Source organism: Urocampus carinirostris, chromosome 7, assembly GCF_059441175.1.
Source record: "Urocampus carinirostris isolate Australia breed hairy pipefish chromosome 7, RoL_Ucar_1.0, whole genome shotgun sequence".
NCBI classification, from domain to species: Eukaryota; Metazoa; Chordata; class Actinopteri; order Syngnathiformes; family Syngnathidae; genus Urocampus; species Urocampus carinirostris.
This window is the reverse complement of record NC_142355.1, coordinates 22,878,806-22,894,533: the sequence shown is the minus strand read 5'-3', so window position 1 is coordinate 22,894,533 and position 15,728 is coordinate 22,878,806. Positions and strand designations below refer to the sequence as shown.

General features: G+C 38.1%; 1 protein-coding gene across 4 annotated transcripts; it reads left to right on the top strand.

Moving 5' to 3' along the window:
• Positions 1 to 405: 405 nt before the first annotated feature.
• On the top strand, positions 406 to 14,326 carry bnip2 (BCL2 interacting protein 2). 4 transcript variants are annotated; one of them, XM_088340204.1, is made up of 12 exons: positions 406 to 586; positions 741 to 1,099; positions 4,081 to 4,176; positions 4,244 to 4,320; positions 5,625 to 5,801; positions 6,962 to 7,144; positions 7,651 to 7,753; positions 7,824 to 7,955; positions 8,048 to 8,134; positions 8,198 to 8,296; positions 9,635 to 9,670; positions 13,731 to 14,326. In XM_088340204.1, the coding sequence occupies exons 2-12, from the start codon at positions 750 to 752 to the stop codon at positions 13,780 to 13,782; spliced, it is 1,392 nt and encodes a 463-aa protein (XP_088196330.1). In that variant the 5' UTR covers positions 406 to 586; positions 741 to 749; the 3' UTR covers positions 13,783 to 14,326. The 4 variants fall into 4 exon arrangements, with proteins under 4 accessions (XP_088196330.1, XP_088196329.1, XP_088196331.1 ...); XM_088340203.1 differs by having other exon boundaries at positions 670 to 1,099; XM_088340205.1 differs by adding an exon at positions 9,921 to 9,948 and having other exon boundaries at positions 406 to 1,099.
• Positions 14,327 to 15,728: the final 1,402 nt, after the last annotated feature.

The following is a 15,728-nucleotide window of genomic DNA, read 5'->3' as shown; positions in this document are numbered from 1 at the left end:
GCTTCGTTTGCAACGAAAAAAAAAACGATACCGAGATAGAGGCTACCGCAGCCAACTCGTTTGACTTGATTGATTTGCCGTTTAGTGATAGTCGGTGTATACCGGATGGTGCCAATAATTGACAAATTTGCGTTTTTCCGAACAGATTTTTTTGTACGTCGTACACGTCTTGATAATAAACGTACTTTTTACGGCAAAAATGTACAGGTTAACAGGTATTGGTTTGAACAATTTTATTGACCCTTTTAACAGCAATTAAACACATTCACAATTTATGCTTTCTTTATTGTAAGTTTTTGTTTAAGATGGTTTCGCCATTTCCCTATTGCCGATTGTTGGCGACGTGAGGGTCGAGTTTACGTCGTCCGTGACGTAATTTACGTCAACTACGTACGCTTGACGGCTCGGAGGGGAGGGCTGTCAATGAGCAAGGAAGGAAGGAAGGAAGGAAATCAAACCGACAAGTGGGCGCACTGAGAGCAAATCCAGGACTCCTTCTATGAAGTGTTTTAGGTGACACTTTCACAAGTCTGTTGAATTATTCCCGCCCCGTAAGCGTGTTTTTAAGACGACATGTAGTACCTCGGTAAGTAACTTGTTGTCCCCGACAACGACATGAGCTCCTACGCGTGCTAATGCTAGCACGCTAACACTTAATCTTCCCCAAAGGAGTTGTGTCATATTCCTTACTGAGAGAGATCGCACAACAAACTCGTGTTTTTTCGTTCGCCGGGTGACAGATAGAAGTTATGTCTTCGGATGCGATCGGAAGCGAGGCGACACTCAAGGGTATGAGTGACACAAACTTGAACAATGGTCGCCCTGATTTCGGCACACCCAAGCGGACTCGGGACAGCAACAAACAGGCTTCCAGTCCGTCCTCTTCTGGGGTGTCGGGGGAAGCGGACGAGGAGGAGCTGGACGAGCTCCAACGCAGCACGGCGTCCACGGTGGAAAATGGCGAGGAAGCGCTCGAAGAGAGTTTTACCAAAACAAGCAGTTGTCTCGAGGAAAGGGCAACCCCGGACAATGAACAGAGCCCCGGTGTTCCGGTGAACCTTCCTCCGCAGGCATGCTCTCCAGCAGGACCCGTTGGAAGGTATGTTTTGTTTGTGTGCACCTTGTTGGGTATCAATACCAGTATACACGTGTCAGGATGTGTTTTTGTTTATTGCTTGAAATCTCGAGTCTTAAAGAATTTTACAACGCACAGACTGTAACAACATCCACTGATATGAATAACCTATATATATATATTTTTATTGACAATATCTGTGTACTATTTGTAGTTGCAACATCCATTGCAGCCTGGTCATTCTGAAAGGGGGATTACCACATGTGCGGTCCCTTCTCAAGGTTTCTTCATTTTCCTCATGTTGAGGTTTTTGAGTTTTTCCTTGCTCTCATGTTGGTTTCAGATCAGGGGATGGTATAATAATAGTCTGTGCAATAACCTGTGCAGCCCTTTGAGACTCTTTGTAATTAAGGGCTATACAAATAAAAATGACTTGACTTGACTGATCTTAAACCCACTTGAGGTCAAGGAAGGTGTCCTCCAATTAGGAAAAATAAGAACTCTTTACTGGTTAGACCATTTTCCAAACACGACTACTTATCCTGACTTTCCTTAATTGCCTTATTTTTTCTTTGTAAACTCCATTCATGTTGGATTCCCCTTTCCAGGACAGCCAGGTTGTAATAGATGTTGAGTGGCATTGACTTCTGATGAAGTGTGTGTCCGGTGAGGTTGCGTCAGTAGCAAACCAACATCTTAGTCATCATTTAATCGGCAAAGCAATGAATAAACTGCAGCATAGAAAAAGTTTTAATGCTCTAACTTAGAAATGAAATCCAAAAGTATTAATTGATAGGTAATTCTCCATTCTGCAAAAAAAAGTCAATGCAACAAGAAACAAATTACTGAATGGCTTGACTTGCTTTTATCTTGCTGATATTATTACTAATTCCAGTGTTTGGGACTAAGGTGTAGGCCAAAGCAAAATCCTTGGTCTCACTATTGCCCTGTGCCATGAGGCAAGAGAATTTGGTGCCTCACTCTGTTGACGCTCAGCTCAGCGATACATTACATACTACTAATAATAATAATTGTATTAATAACATTCAGAAAATGTAAAGATTTTGAAAAAGAAAATCCAGAAATTGTGACGTAAAATGCAAAAGAACTTTAGCACTGAATAGAAAAAACCTTTTCTATTTTTTTCACATTATCAACATCAATGTTTCTGACAGGAGTTTTGCAAAAATACGACGGAAAGACAACAGTAGTCACTCCAAGCCCACAATGCACAAAGTTCCACAGGAGAAGCTTCATGATGCTGATATTAAACAGATCAATTTCCTGGTCTTTGGACTCTCGATACCATACACTTGAGTTGAATTAGTAGTGTTTACTGCCATTAAAAACAACATAGGAAATAATGTTAGCCACAAGATTGGACAAGGCACTCTTGGATAAACACGTAATATAGACTAAAGGAAGAAAATAATATATCTTTATGATATACTATTAAATATGCGAAATATGTACAGCTTGACGGCTGGCCTAAGTTGTAAGTACATTGTAACAGTAATGCATTGAATATAGTGCATTATAACAATAGTGTAACGAAAAATAGTACAATAGCAGTTAGCAGCAACATAATCTCAATAAGTAAATAAATAGAATATTAATACCAATTTTTCCATGATTAAGTAGCATCCAAATACAGCAAATGTCACCTAGGAAAAGTTTCTAACAAACCCCAGATAATTCTCAAAACAATGTGATAGAAATGTGTATTCTATAATAATGACAATTTGTCAAATGTGTTTGACTATTTTTAATTGATTTATGCCTATTACTTAATCATTTAACTGTCGTAAGAACAAAAAAGGTGATTGTAAAAATGACATCCTGTCTTCCTGTCCCATTTTTGAATTAAAGTTGATGTAAAACTTTAATGTTTTTTGAATGACTTGAGTAACTTGACACCTGTAAACTTGTCATAAAATTGTACATTTATGTTTTGGACTTTTTTTTTTCCTGAGAACTTGGACAATATAAGACTAGAGAAGCACAAAAATAACTAAGCTCTGCAACCACGTCAGCATAATATGTACTATAATGTGATTTTGTCACTTAGAGGAGCTCGGTGAGCAATTAAATGTGTTTTTATGTTGTTGCGCCCTTATTAAAATGTTGTTTGACTGGCCCTAGATTGCACATACCTTCCCTAAACTAATTGCTATTGTGCACTTGTGATTACTCGGCGGCTGTTTTTCCTTTACAGATCGAGCAGTTTAAATGGCATTTGTACATTAACTTGGAATTATAAATTGTTCAAACCACTTTTTACGTGTTTATCAAAATTGACTTCTTTGTAGCTTTGTTTTCAGTGTTTAATATTCAAAAAAATATAACAGATCCCCATTTTCCAGCACACATTCTTGGACAACTTTCACAACTCTGTTGTATGTTGTGTGAGGAATTTAGGAACATACAGTACATAAGCACCACACACTAAGCTCAATATTCTCAGTACTGTCAATTATCGAATGCTCAGCATGCTTGTACGTCTGGCTTTGCTAATAACATTCATGTATGTGATTATTGCATTAAAGGTAGCTCTGTACAGCAAACATACAAATGATCAGCATCGGTGAGGGGAACCTTGTGGTTCAGAAAACTAAGCCTTCAATAGCATGTAAGCTCTTCAAAAAGCCAATGATCTGATTAGGTGGCAACTGGAAAGTAGTAGTTTACATAAGTTGGATTTCTAATAATTGTGCATGATTGGGCAGGCGGCATTTGGCCAATACTAGTGCAGATTAGTGAACGATAGCGTATCAATGCTATGCTTCTTATGATTGTTGACTGGATTTGTGATTTGAGGTTGGATTGATGCAAAGGTCATTACAATCTGGAATTTATTTTTTTTATATTACACCTACCTCCCAATTTGTCTATTCGTACTGATAAGCCTTTTCGACTTCTCTTTTGTGAATAAACATGTTTTGCCATTCAATAGAGGCATTGTCCTGAGCAAAGTTCAATTTGTTGTTGTTTGTTTTTCTACCCAGTCTGGAGCGCCAGGAATCGGTTGCCACAACAGAAGCTCGGTTAAGGATGGAAGGAGTCGAGCTTAAGGAAGAGTGGCAGGACGAGGACTTTCCACGGTAATATTCCTACTGCCTGCAAAGCCAGCTGAAATGCCAAACAAATCTCAATCTCAAAACCTATTAGGCCTCTACCTGAAGAGGAGGAGGAAGAAGAGCTTGATGAGGAGTTATTTGCCGCAGCCCCTGAAGAAGGAGATCCTGGTAATCCAACTTTACTGAACAGAATCAATAATAAATAAGATTGAAGGAAGAATTGGTGTCATTGAGGGACAGTACCGGATATAAAAAGCTTGTTCAAATTTGAACTGTAACCCAATGTATTCAATATCTATTTTTTAACAATGATTTTGATTTCAATATCTCAACACATGAATGTTTCATATACAGGGTTAGGTATTGGATAACATCTATGTTTTCATTTAAATTAGCAAACTCTACAAATTGAGGGTAAGTAGAATTAGGAGTTGAATTTGAATGACTTTAAGCTAATGCTGATTATCAAACAATAGTGAAGGACTTTTTAATTTTAGTTTGCGTGGATGTTTTATGCACCAGTTGTGACTGAACCATCAAGCAGAGTGGGAATAATTTATGTTTCTATGACCATTTTGCAGTAAGGTACCTTTACAATATTTTAGGATAATAATGAAAATGGTCCAGACTGACTGATAAAAATGAGATTCCGACTCCAATAACAATCAAAAGATAGTGCAGAAGTATTTATCACTGTTGAGTTTATTCTATAAGAAAGGTCCCCGCGAATCCTTGAAAAGTCTTAAAAGGCATTGAATTCATTATTCTAAAAATAAGGCCTCAATTGGCATTAAATACTATTTTCAAAAGTCTTGAAAATGTGAATACATTAATAAGATATATATTTGTTTGACCTAAAAAGATTTCGTAAAATGTATCAATTGTCTTTTTTAAAAATTCACAATTTACTCTTGTGGCAATATCTGACGGAACTATCAAAACGGTGATGTGGTTTCAGTCGTGCCATTCAGAGCAGACGCATGTCTTAAGTCTACCCACAAAACACAGAGCAACCTCAGACAGACTTTGGACCATTCCCGGTAAGTGTACATTTGATGAGAACTGGCTGTCCGACCAACGTTTTTCTCCATGGCTCAAAGTTGTGCCAGGTAACGTGTGAGGCCCGATGTATTTTGTGTAAGAAATATTTGTGTGGTTTTGCTTTTTTTTGTTTGATTGTGGGTTTTTTGTTTACTTAGTCTCAAATTTGACCTCAAGAGGGTGTTAAAAAGTCTTGAATTTAAGCTGTAGGATCCCTGTCTAAGTGATGCCTGTCGACTGATTCACAGAAATAAATACGAGCAATTGCCGATACATTAATTGATCTATTTGCACTTGAATGAACCCTAGATTTTTTCTCTCTCCTTATTAAAAAAAAAAAAACGCATAACATGCACAGAAAGGGATGTGGTCTCAACACTTGTTTGTCGTGCATCAATTTTAACAGTTTTTATTGTCCATTTGTATTGCAGGCTGCGTCGAAAACCCGGGTAAAAAGGAGAAGAAGAAGCTGGCGGCTCCGGATATTAGCCTGACTTTGGACCGCAGCGAAGGTTCTATCATTTCTGATGAGTTGGACGAAAGTACAGAGTTGGACCTGGACGAAATAGACACGCCCTCAGACAACAGCAATGAGTTTGAATGGGAAGGTAAGATGAATCGGCCATGACTAACTCAAGTTTGTCATGTTAACCTGCCGCGATGGAATTTCTCAATGAATGGCATTAACAAAAGAGAGTGCAAATTTTTTATGGTTTCTTTTGCACTCTGAAAAAGTTTTGGGAAGTAATTATTTGACATACAGGAAGTGAAAACATCCTACAAAGTTATGTAAGGTTTCTGAACATGGAGCTTATCAAGTCAAGTTTTTTTCCGGATCTAACAATTGTCAAAAACTGCAGCCCATTTACTTTTGTAATTAAAGTGCATCGTGTCTTCATCGGTACCACAGACTTGTTTAAATAGAGTTAAAATGTGCTGTGTTGTTTTTGTCTTTCCACACTGCTGCCTTCCGCTTTTTTCATGTGAAAGGATTGTTTCCATTCCCTGCCTGGAAACGGAATACAGGCCAGCAACAGGTTTCTCTCTCTCTCTCGCTCGTGGTAAGGTTCCCCGGACAGTTTTTGGTCACCCCAATTGATGGTTAATCAAACCTTGTTGTCCAGATTCTGTCACTTGTTTAAAAGGGAAAAAAAATCAGAGTTTTAGTTTTTTGCATGACATATCCACCTTTTTTCATTTTGAGCACATTTTCCGCATGTATCATAAAGTATAAGGTGATAAAACAAAACACTCTTGTTTGTCAATCTTGAGGGTTCCTGTGCGTTTGCTATGAAGTCATTTAAATATTACCTGGATTGAAAACAGCTTTTCAGCAAAGATGGCATTAAATCAAGCTGACATTCTCCAAGGAGTCATGATCAACTCTTCCAAAAATTCTAATAAGCGACGCCTAAATTTATGGAAATCTCCAAATGATAAAACATTATAAATAGAGCAAAACATACAAATTAGGTAAATAATCTTGACCCTCAATCCACAAATAGTTGAAATTACCACAGTTGGTCCTTATGTGATATAACCATTGATTGTGTTTGTAGTGATGTCTTGCCGTTTCCACCATCCTTCGTTTTCGTGACATGCAATGATCATTCATTGTGTATAATTTATAAAATGTCTTCAAAACAATAAAGATGCGCATGGTGATATGATCCTCAATGATCAGTTTATTGATTGATTATGATTATTTTTTCCACCCTGGTCTACCAAATACACATGAACTCCCATATATCATCGACTTTGCCCTTAGATGATCTCCCGAAGCCCAAATCCACAGAGCTACTGGAGAAAGGTGTGGAGTCAGTACATCAGTACTCAGCCTCAGAGGAAAGGGAGGAGGGCCGGCGTTGGAGGGTTTTTCGCTTCGGGGACCAGGACCACCGTGTGGATATGACGGCCATTGAGCCTTATAAGCGGGTTATAAGCCATGGAGGTCAGTGTGTATGTTGCATTGAAATGACAGTTGTGATCACATTTCTTGGACCATTCTCTGAATTGATTGAAATATGAGTACTCTGTCCAGTCATGGTAGGTGAAGATAAACACCAGAAATATTCCCTTTAGTCATAAAAAATGGCAAATTACGATTGCGAGTCGGCATTAAAAGGTTTTTAGATCTTAATGGATTTAATGTGATCATAATCTAAAAAGATGGAAGATCTTGAGATTGTCTCAACTATAAGTATTTTTTTAGCTTATTGTGATGATTTATCATTCCAGAGATATTTAAATTAAAAGAAAGCTTCAATAAAAAAAGATCTCAGCTCCATCTTCTATTGTAGCGCAGTAACATTTGCAAATTGCCGCATAACAAAGTGTGTCGTTCTGATTGGATTAGGCCTTATTGGCAAAATAGTAATTTTTGCCATTCGCTCAATCTGCTTCCGGTGGACTTTATTGTAATTGAATATCATCCTAATGTTTGTATTTTGTCTTCAGGTTACTACGGCGATGGCTTGAATGCCATCATTGTGTTTGCTGTCTGCTTCATGCCTGAGAGCAGTCAACCAAATTACAGATACATCATGGACAATTTATTCATGTGGGTGCTTTGTGTTGCTCACGACATAACATTTTTCCATTTTTTTACTAATGAAACAAAATCCTTTCAGGTATGTCATTGGCACATTGGAGCTTTTGGTGGCAGAGAATTATATGATTGTGTATCTTAATGGGGCAACCTCTCGCAAAAAAATGCCCACCGTTGGCTGGCTCCGAAAGTGTTATCAGCAGATCGACAGGAGGTATGTTGCCTTTAAAAGAAAGGCTAAAATGTGTATGGTCGTCACTGGCATTCAATGAGTTTAAAAAATGTCGATTGTTTTCTGTGTTTTAGGTTAAGGAAGAATTTAAAATCTCTCATAATCGTCCATCCGTCTTGGTTTATTCGCACCGTGCTTGCACTCACCAAGCCTTTTATCAGGTAAGAGAAATTCAGTAGAAAAACCTTTTAAATAATTCTCTAACACATTTCTTTTTGTGGCAGCTCCAAATTTAGTCAAAAAATCAAGTTTGTGTACAGCCTAACGGACCTGGCCGAGTTAGTCCCAATGGAGTACGTTTCCATTCCAGAGTGTATCAAACAGTGAGTATTTGGATCCTCCCCTCTTGCACACATCTCTTCTTTTTCTCCTTTTTCGCAAGAAACAAACGGTTGCCTTGTCATCTGAGGGTGAACCATGATATTTTGGCCCACCATGGAAATGCAATCATTTTTCTGCCCTTACCCCAGAAAAGATCTATACTTATGCAACAAAATCAATGAGTAGAAATCATTGTGGTGGCACTTCTGGAAATGTTATGCTTTAAACCTGAATGGATCAGGTGATGGAAATTTCACAAGATCCACCCACAGAATTACGTTTAAAACTTACATTATTAAGAATTTAGTCATATTTATTGCGGTACCTAGCAGTTTTCCCCAGATGCGCTCTCATCTTTATTTTCATACTCATATGTCTATAATTGTTACTATTTTGTTTTTTAAATGGATGAAATATTTTTGATTTTACCTAATATTACTTAAAGTTAAACTAATTACAAATAAAGTGGTATACATACAAGATTAATTAGTTCCAGAATCAAGCTTGTATCTAGAATTTGTCATATCTTGGATGAATTTGCTTCATATAAAATAACTAAAAAACAAATGATCCGTTCCCAGCCTCCCAAAACCATTCAAGTTAACCCTAAATAGCTTTAAAATAAATCATAATATAATTCCTGATCACTAGAAACACATTTAAATAGTAATTGATCATAAAAACACAGCAATGAGATAAAAATAATGATATTAATGAAATATATTAAATCCAAGTAAGGTCAGATGGACAAGTGATTAGAGAACTGACTAAGCTGTGATAAGGTGCCTAAAATAAAATTGAATTTTATTGTAATCTTTCTCGAGTATGACAGAGCAGAATAAATCAAATGCTTTATAGAGGAATTTGTTCCTCAGCAAGTGTTTTATTGTGGAAATTTCAGAAGAAACTGACGGCCAATTTGTGCACTATGAAGGAGGTCAAAAAAGCCATCACACTTCACTCCAAACATCTTTAAGATGGACAAAATCTGTTTGTATTGAGGTGTTATCATTATTATTTTGGTACATGTAGTTATAAACATTTACATGTTTAGGACAAATTGCTGATTAGAAACACGTTTCATAGAAAGTGGACTTTACTCATGGACTAGAACGGATTAATGAGGATACCATAATTTCTTTACGCAAAGAATACATTTATACGTCCACCTCCAACCAGGATCGGATCAAGTTCGAAAGCTGAGTCATCGCTACTCAGTATTTTTAATTACTCAAAAATGTTTAATAAAAGTGTTTAACTATTTGAATGTGCATTAAGTCCTTGTTTATTGGCAGATTTTTTTTCTTTCTTACCCTTCATTTCCCTCTCTCCTCTCGAAGGTTTGACGAGGAAAAAAATAAGAAAAGCCGTCAAAGGTATCGTGTGTTTCTCATATAGGGCTTGGTTGAATTTCACAAAACTAACCAAGATAAATTCCCTGTGTAGAAACCCCGACACACTGTTTCCCCCCTTTAATGGTTTTGATTGAATCACATCCACATAATGCACTTCTGTTTGTCTATTCGAGCACATATCAATTTCGTTTGAGTCCAAATTAGACTATCAAAACATCTGCACACAAAAACAGCTATTAAGAAGTTTCTGTGTGTTTGTTTTTTGTAAAAGGTTTGCAATGGGACTTTTTTGATGTTTGGTAAGTTTCAATCTTATTGGAAGTGGGTGGAGTCAACAGGAAGTAACCGGACACGGTCGCTGTGGTTTTGTGATTGCACGATAAGCGAGCGCTCACATGGTTTACTCCCACAACCCCTTTCACTCACCGTGCTTTGCATGACTCACCTCTAACTGTCATCATTGTCAGTCCTTATTTGCGCCCTTTTTGAGTCTTTTGAAGTCACTGCATACATTGATAATGTGATCTGCAGTTAAAGAAATTGTTTATGAATCTAATGTTGCCATGGCAAAAAGAATAAGCAATAGGAAACAGACAATCTGCACCTAACACAAGGTTCCTATGCACAAAAAAAACTAAAAACAAAGGTGGTGGGGTCCTGTGTAGTTAAAATGGGTGAGTTACATTATTGCATGTATAACTGTTCAACACCGCATATATTTGCTTGCAGGCAATAATACGATCTGAAACAGAATTTTGCTTGTATTCCAGTGATGTAATGCAGGGGTCGGGAACCTTTTTGACATAGTTTAAGACAAATTCAGCAAAACCGCCAAAAATGCTCTCGAGACGAAAGCTAATTCTTCAGCGCATTTTATTTCACTGTGTGGCTTTAGATGATTTGATAAAATCTAGGAAATAATAATAATGCCACAGTCTTTGTCCCATCTCTATATAAATATACCACTTAAAATTCCTCTCCCTCCACGGCTACTTGAGTGTTGAGGCTCATTTTTGGACTGAATAATGGTTTCAAAACAAGGTGTATGCAAAGTTATTTTGTAAGAGTGTCACAAAATACTGCAGTAGGGGTTACCAACATATTTCCCTTCGATTCCCAAATTCTAAAACATACAAAATGTGAGAAAATAGGACATGTTTTTTTATCATATATAAAAATGTATATATATGTACTGACGCTCCCCAACTTACGAACGAGATTCATTCTGGACAATCGTTTGTCAGTTGAATTTGTTCGTAAGTTGTTTAGTGCTATATTTTGTATGTTTAAGGTTTATATAAGTATGTTAAAGGCTCTTATAAGTAACCTGTATTGTTTTGTACTAAAAATAAACATTTCATACAAAAATGTGCTCTATAAAGATAAATTTGGAAGATAAGCTTCAAAGGTTAGGTGTCTTCCTCCTCGTTGGTAAAAAGTGCCAGAAAAAAAAGCGATCCAACCATTTTCTTAACCGCATCAAGCTTTCTTATTCCACTTTAATTTGAAATGAAACGTCTCGCCTCTTCTTTACCCTTTACACCAACCATATTAAATCGATGCACGAGATATTAAACAATAAAAACATCCAAAAAAAAAAGTTCTTACCGTGCTAGAGATAAAGTGCAGTGTGTTCACACATGAACCAGGAAGAAGAAGACAGATTTCTTCTTTGGGGTGGATAATGGGTGAGCTCTCACAGCGCCACACGCCAGTAGCGTCGGAAAGAAGCAATATAGTACTGTCCTGTACTCGGAAAAAGGTGCACAATACAAAATCTAACTTACAGCAATGTCCGGATATTTTTCGACATCCCCAAAAAATATTAGGACGTACCATTGTTCGTAACGCAAATGTTCGTAGGTAGGGGAGTGTTGTATTTATATATATATATATATATATATATATATATATATAATTGTGTGGGTGTGTGTCATTATATTCCAATAATTTTCCAAAATAATGTATTTTGAAGACTGTCTGGTATTTGACTTCCTGAGCTCAGACGTCATGTGAAGCACACCAGCAACCGAGCATGCAGTCACCCTATTGGTTACCATATTAAATAGTTGAAAAGGTTATGCATGTTTTAAGCCAAGTTGTAGTCGTTTTTGTCGGGAATGCCCCAGTGTTGTGTCGCAGGTTGCACTTCACAATAAAGTGACTTCAAATTATACTCACTGTCCTTTTAGTGTCAAAAGCCAAAAGCGTAAATGTGTATTTCCATGATGACGTTGCTCTAGCTTGTGTCCTTAAACTGGTGGGACTCAGTAATCGGGCCTGGACCAGTTTTCAGTGGGACGTGGGCCTTTGGCTTTGCAAAATAATACTAATAAAAGAAAGAAATAATCAAGGGTCAATTACACTCCTTAACATAAGTTGGCAATAATGCCGTGCAAATGCGTGTTGACGCCTGCCATTTCTCACCACAGCATAAAAACTATAAAAGTGTGTTTGAGCATGGCCAAACACATATGCAGTAGAGCAGTGTTTTTCAACCTTTTTCCAGCCAGGGCACGTTTTTTTAATTTGGAAAAATTTCGCGGCACACCTAACCAAAAATGTCGTAAAATGACACTGAACAGTATGTTTAATTACAATATAATTTACAATAACCCCAGTTTTTACAGCACAGACTTGATAATGACATATTTGTTGAAAATGATTCATAAATGTTTTATAAAATTCTAAATTTTACGAAGTGACATTGGATAATTTCTCACGGTACACCTGACGATTTCTCACGGCACACTAGTGTGCCGCGGCACAGTGGTTGAAAATCACTGTAGTAGAGAATATACAGTACGATATATGGAGTTCATTAAAGACAAAGCTATTCAAGTGAAGTGTTTTGAATTCCTTTTGATTTGTAGCTAATTGAGCATTGAAAGTACAGTATTTGACAATTTTTGAGCACTAAATGTTTTGTGTTGTGCAACTGAAAACAAGTGCTATAAAGCACAATTAAAGTTTAATAACTGCAGAGACTCAAAGTGACCAAGCCGCATCATTTTTGTCTTTAGCCAAGTTTTTTGAAGACATTCATGGTGAGGTTCATGTTATGTCAAATAAATGCAAATTTTATGTGTATTGCATGTATTTTTACTTATTATTTAAATAAAGTCATGTTTATTTGTATAGCCCAGGGGTTGGCAACCTATGGCACGCGTGCCAGCAGTGGCATGCAAAGGGTTAACGAGTGGCACGAGAGCGCACGACAAAATAATAATGCTTATTTTTTAAAAATGGGCATTTTTACCTGAAATTTAGACATTTTGAGTTGCGCGCCGTGTTGTTTAGAGGCTTTACGGTAGCGCCCCTCCTCTTCTGCTCCGTGTGCGAGTGTGTGTCTGCACAGCGACTCGCAGAACAGGAGAAATCCTTGTTTTGACCTAGCCACAGAAACACCGGCGCGCGATAAATGAATGAATAATGAAAGCTCCTTCAGCGAAAAAATCTCGTTCTTTGACTGTCAACTGGGGGCTTGTGCAAAAAATGACTGCTGTTTTTGCATAATGCCTCGAGAGCGTTGTCCCTCGCACATCAAGTGTTCAACGTCATTACGAGACAAAACATGAATTCAAGGCATAGACTAAAGAGAATATTGTTACTTGAGTTGTTTTGGATTTGCTGGTCGGTTTTAAAAAAATATATATTCAACTATCTCCAGTTTAAATTGCACAATCTTTTCATCTTATACATTTAAAATTTGGATTTTTTTTTTTCTTGATTCGGGTCGTGACTATTTTGGGAGGAGATGGGTTTTTCTCGAAGTCAGACCTGTTGAGAATCACTGTCTTAAGGCATGTGAATGATTCATCTTGATTATTCCAGGAATTGGAAATTTAATTTCCAATCGGATTATTGCCTGCATGTAAACATATTCACCCATGTGATTATGGTTGGTCGCCTCAATGAAACAATTGTGATGCTAAAGTCTTTTAAACAGCAGCTGATTTAAGAGTAGGTTGGTATTTTGCTGTGAAAGCTCCCCAGATAAGTTGCGGTGACTTAACACTCAAACCAGCAAAAGTCAACCATCTGCCACGCCAGTCGGGATAATGTCTGTTCGTGTGCGCAGGATCGACCAGGACGGCAAAGTGGAGATGGCCGCCGCCGCCCTTCCCGAATGATCCTGCACCAATAGCCGAAATGATGACGATAAAGAACGACAAGACAAGTTGCCACTCTTAGTTAGTGCGCATTCGTGGGAGGTTTATTTTGTTTTTGTTTTTTTTCGTCGGGGTGAAGTGACTGGAAAAGTTTCGCATCAGGAAAGTGCCTTGTTGAACCGATGCTGCCTTTTACATTGTGGAACATTTCAGAGTTGCGTAACTCTGTTCTGCCTGCCTGCAATGGTTTCAATCCTCTTTGTTGTCTCTTCCCGCTCTATCATCATGTCAAAGACCTTCTCTTCCGACTGTCCTATTGACTTTTTATTGAAGGCACTCTGTTACAAACGTTTGACTCAACAGTTGCTGCATGTACTGCTTTGTTACATTTACATATATATATATATATATATATTTATATTCAAAAAGATGAAAAAAAGGAGAAAAGGTAATATATTTTTATTTTTGCTCTGATTTTAAAAACATATTTTAGCTCTCTGACTTGACATTTTCAACCCACCAACCACTTCTACCAACAATAAACCTCCCATTTGTATGAGCGCCATTCCATTGAACAAAATTAGATTTTTTTGCACAGTATGTACTGTGCATTTTACTGATGAATATCGAAGAATTGCGTATTCCAATTTTGTTCACAGCAGTTCTGTTTTTGGCCACAAGATGGCAATATAATGCTTTTTGACTGCCCCACCTTTTAAATAGCAAAATGAAGGCCACTGAAATATTTTTTTTACCCAATGAGAGTATGTACTGTACCTCCTTTCTATGGTCTACTCCTGACTCCATCCTGAAAAAAACTTTGGAAATTGAAGGAAAAAATAGTCGATACTGCTAAAAAAGTAATAGTTCATAAACATTCAGAAATGAGCCACTGACTAACAAAATGCACTGAGCGCATATAACTTAATTAATAAAACTGGTCAGAGACAAAAACATGAAAGTCTGCATGTGGTGATTATATTATAAGCTGGAAGATACACAACACCATAAGAGGAACAGTTGGACACATCAGATCAAAATGGAGTGGATATAATCTATATCTGGGGTCTCCGACATGGTGACTGCAAGCCCCAGGTGGTCCCCCCCCCCTCCCTAAGACCACCTGAGTAGCCCGTGGACTCGTTCAATAAATATACCACTTCTAACTGGCATGTAAAGTGGTTGATTGAGCCTATTCAAACCTCTAATGTTTACAACCTGCTAATAACATAGTAATTACATTATTTTTAAAATTCATATTTGTCATATAGCCCTTTGTGCTACTGAGCAACAAATGATATCACCCAGCTTCTAAAATGTCAAGATCCCAGTTTTACATAAATATTTGCATCTACATCTCATCTCATTAGCCGTACCGCTTATCCTCAGTAGGGTCGCGGGGGGCTGGAGCCCATCCCAGCAATCATCGGGCAGTGGGCAGGGGACACCCTGAACTGGTTGCCAGCCAATCGCAGGGCACACAGGGACAGACAACTCATTCGCTCATTCACACCTAGGGACAATTTGGACCGGCCAATTCACCTGAAATGCATGTCTTTGGAATGTGGGAGGAAACCGGAGTGCCCGGAGGAAACCCACGCAAGAAAATACAAACTCCGCACAGAAAGTCTGGAGCCGGATTTGAACCCACGACAGGTTCCAATGACATGAACTGTGCCGCACAAGCGCTAACCACTGCGTCGCCGTGCTGCCCCTGCATCTACATATTTCTCTATAATATTTAGGTGATTCATCCATCCAGGCAGCACGGCGGCGCAGTGGTTAGCGCGTGTGCGGTACAGTTCTAAGGGCTTGGGAACCTCCTGTGTGGGTTCAAATCCAGCTACCAGCCTACCTGTGCGGAGTTTGTATGTTCTCCCCGTGCTTGTGTGGGTTTCCTCCGGGCACTCCGGTTTCCTCCCACATTCCAAAGACATGCATTTCAGGTGGATTGGCCGTTCCAAATT

Bases quoted from the DNA above. Each gene is read 5' to 3' on its own strand.
- bnip2 (XM_088340204.1), top strand. From the start codon at position 750: ATGTCTTCGGATGCGATCGGAAGCGAGGCGACACTCAAGGGTATGAGT. The intron at 1,100-4,080 runs GTATGTTTTGTT...TTTTCTACCCAG, and splicing joins CCAGCAGGACCCGTTGGAAG to TCTGGAGCGCCAGGAATCGG. The intron at 7,754-7,823 runs GTGGGTGCTTTG...AAATCCTTTCAG, and splicing joins ATCATGGACAATTTATTCAT to GTATGTCATTGGCACATTGG.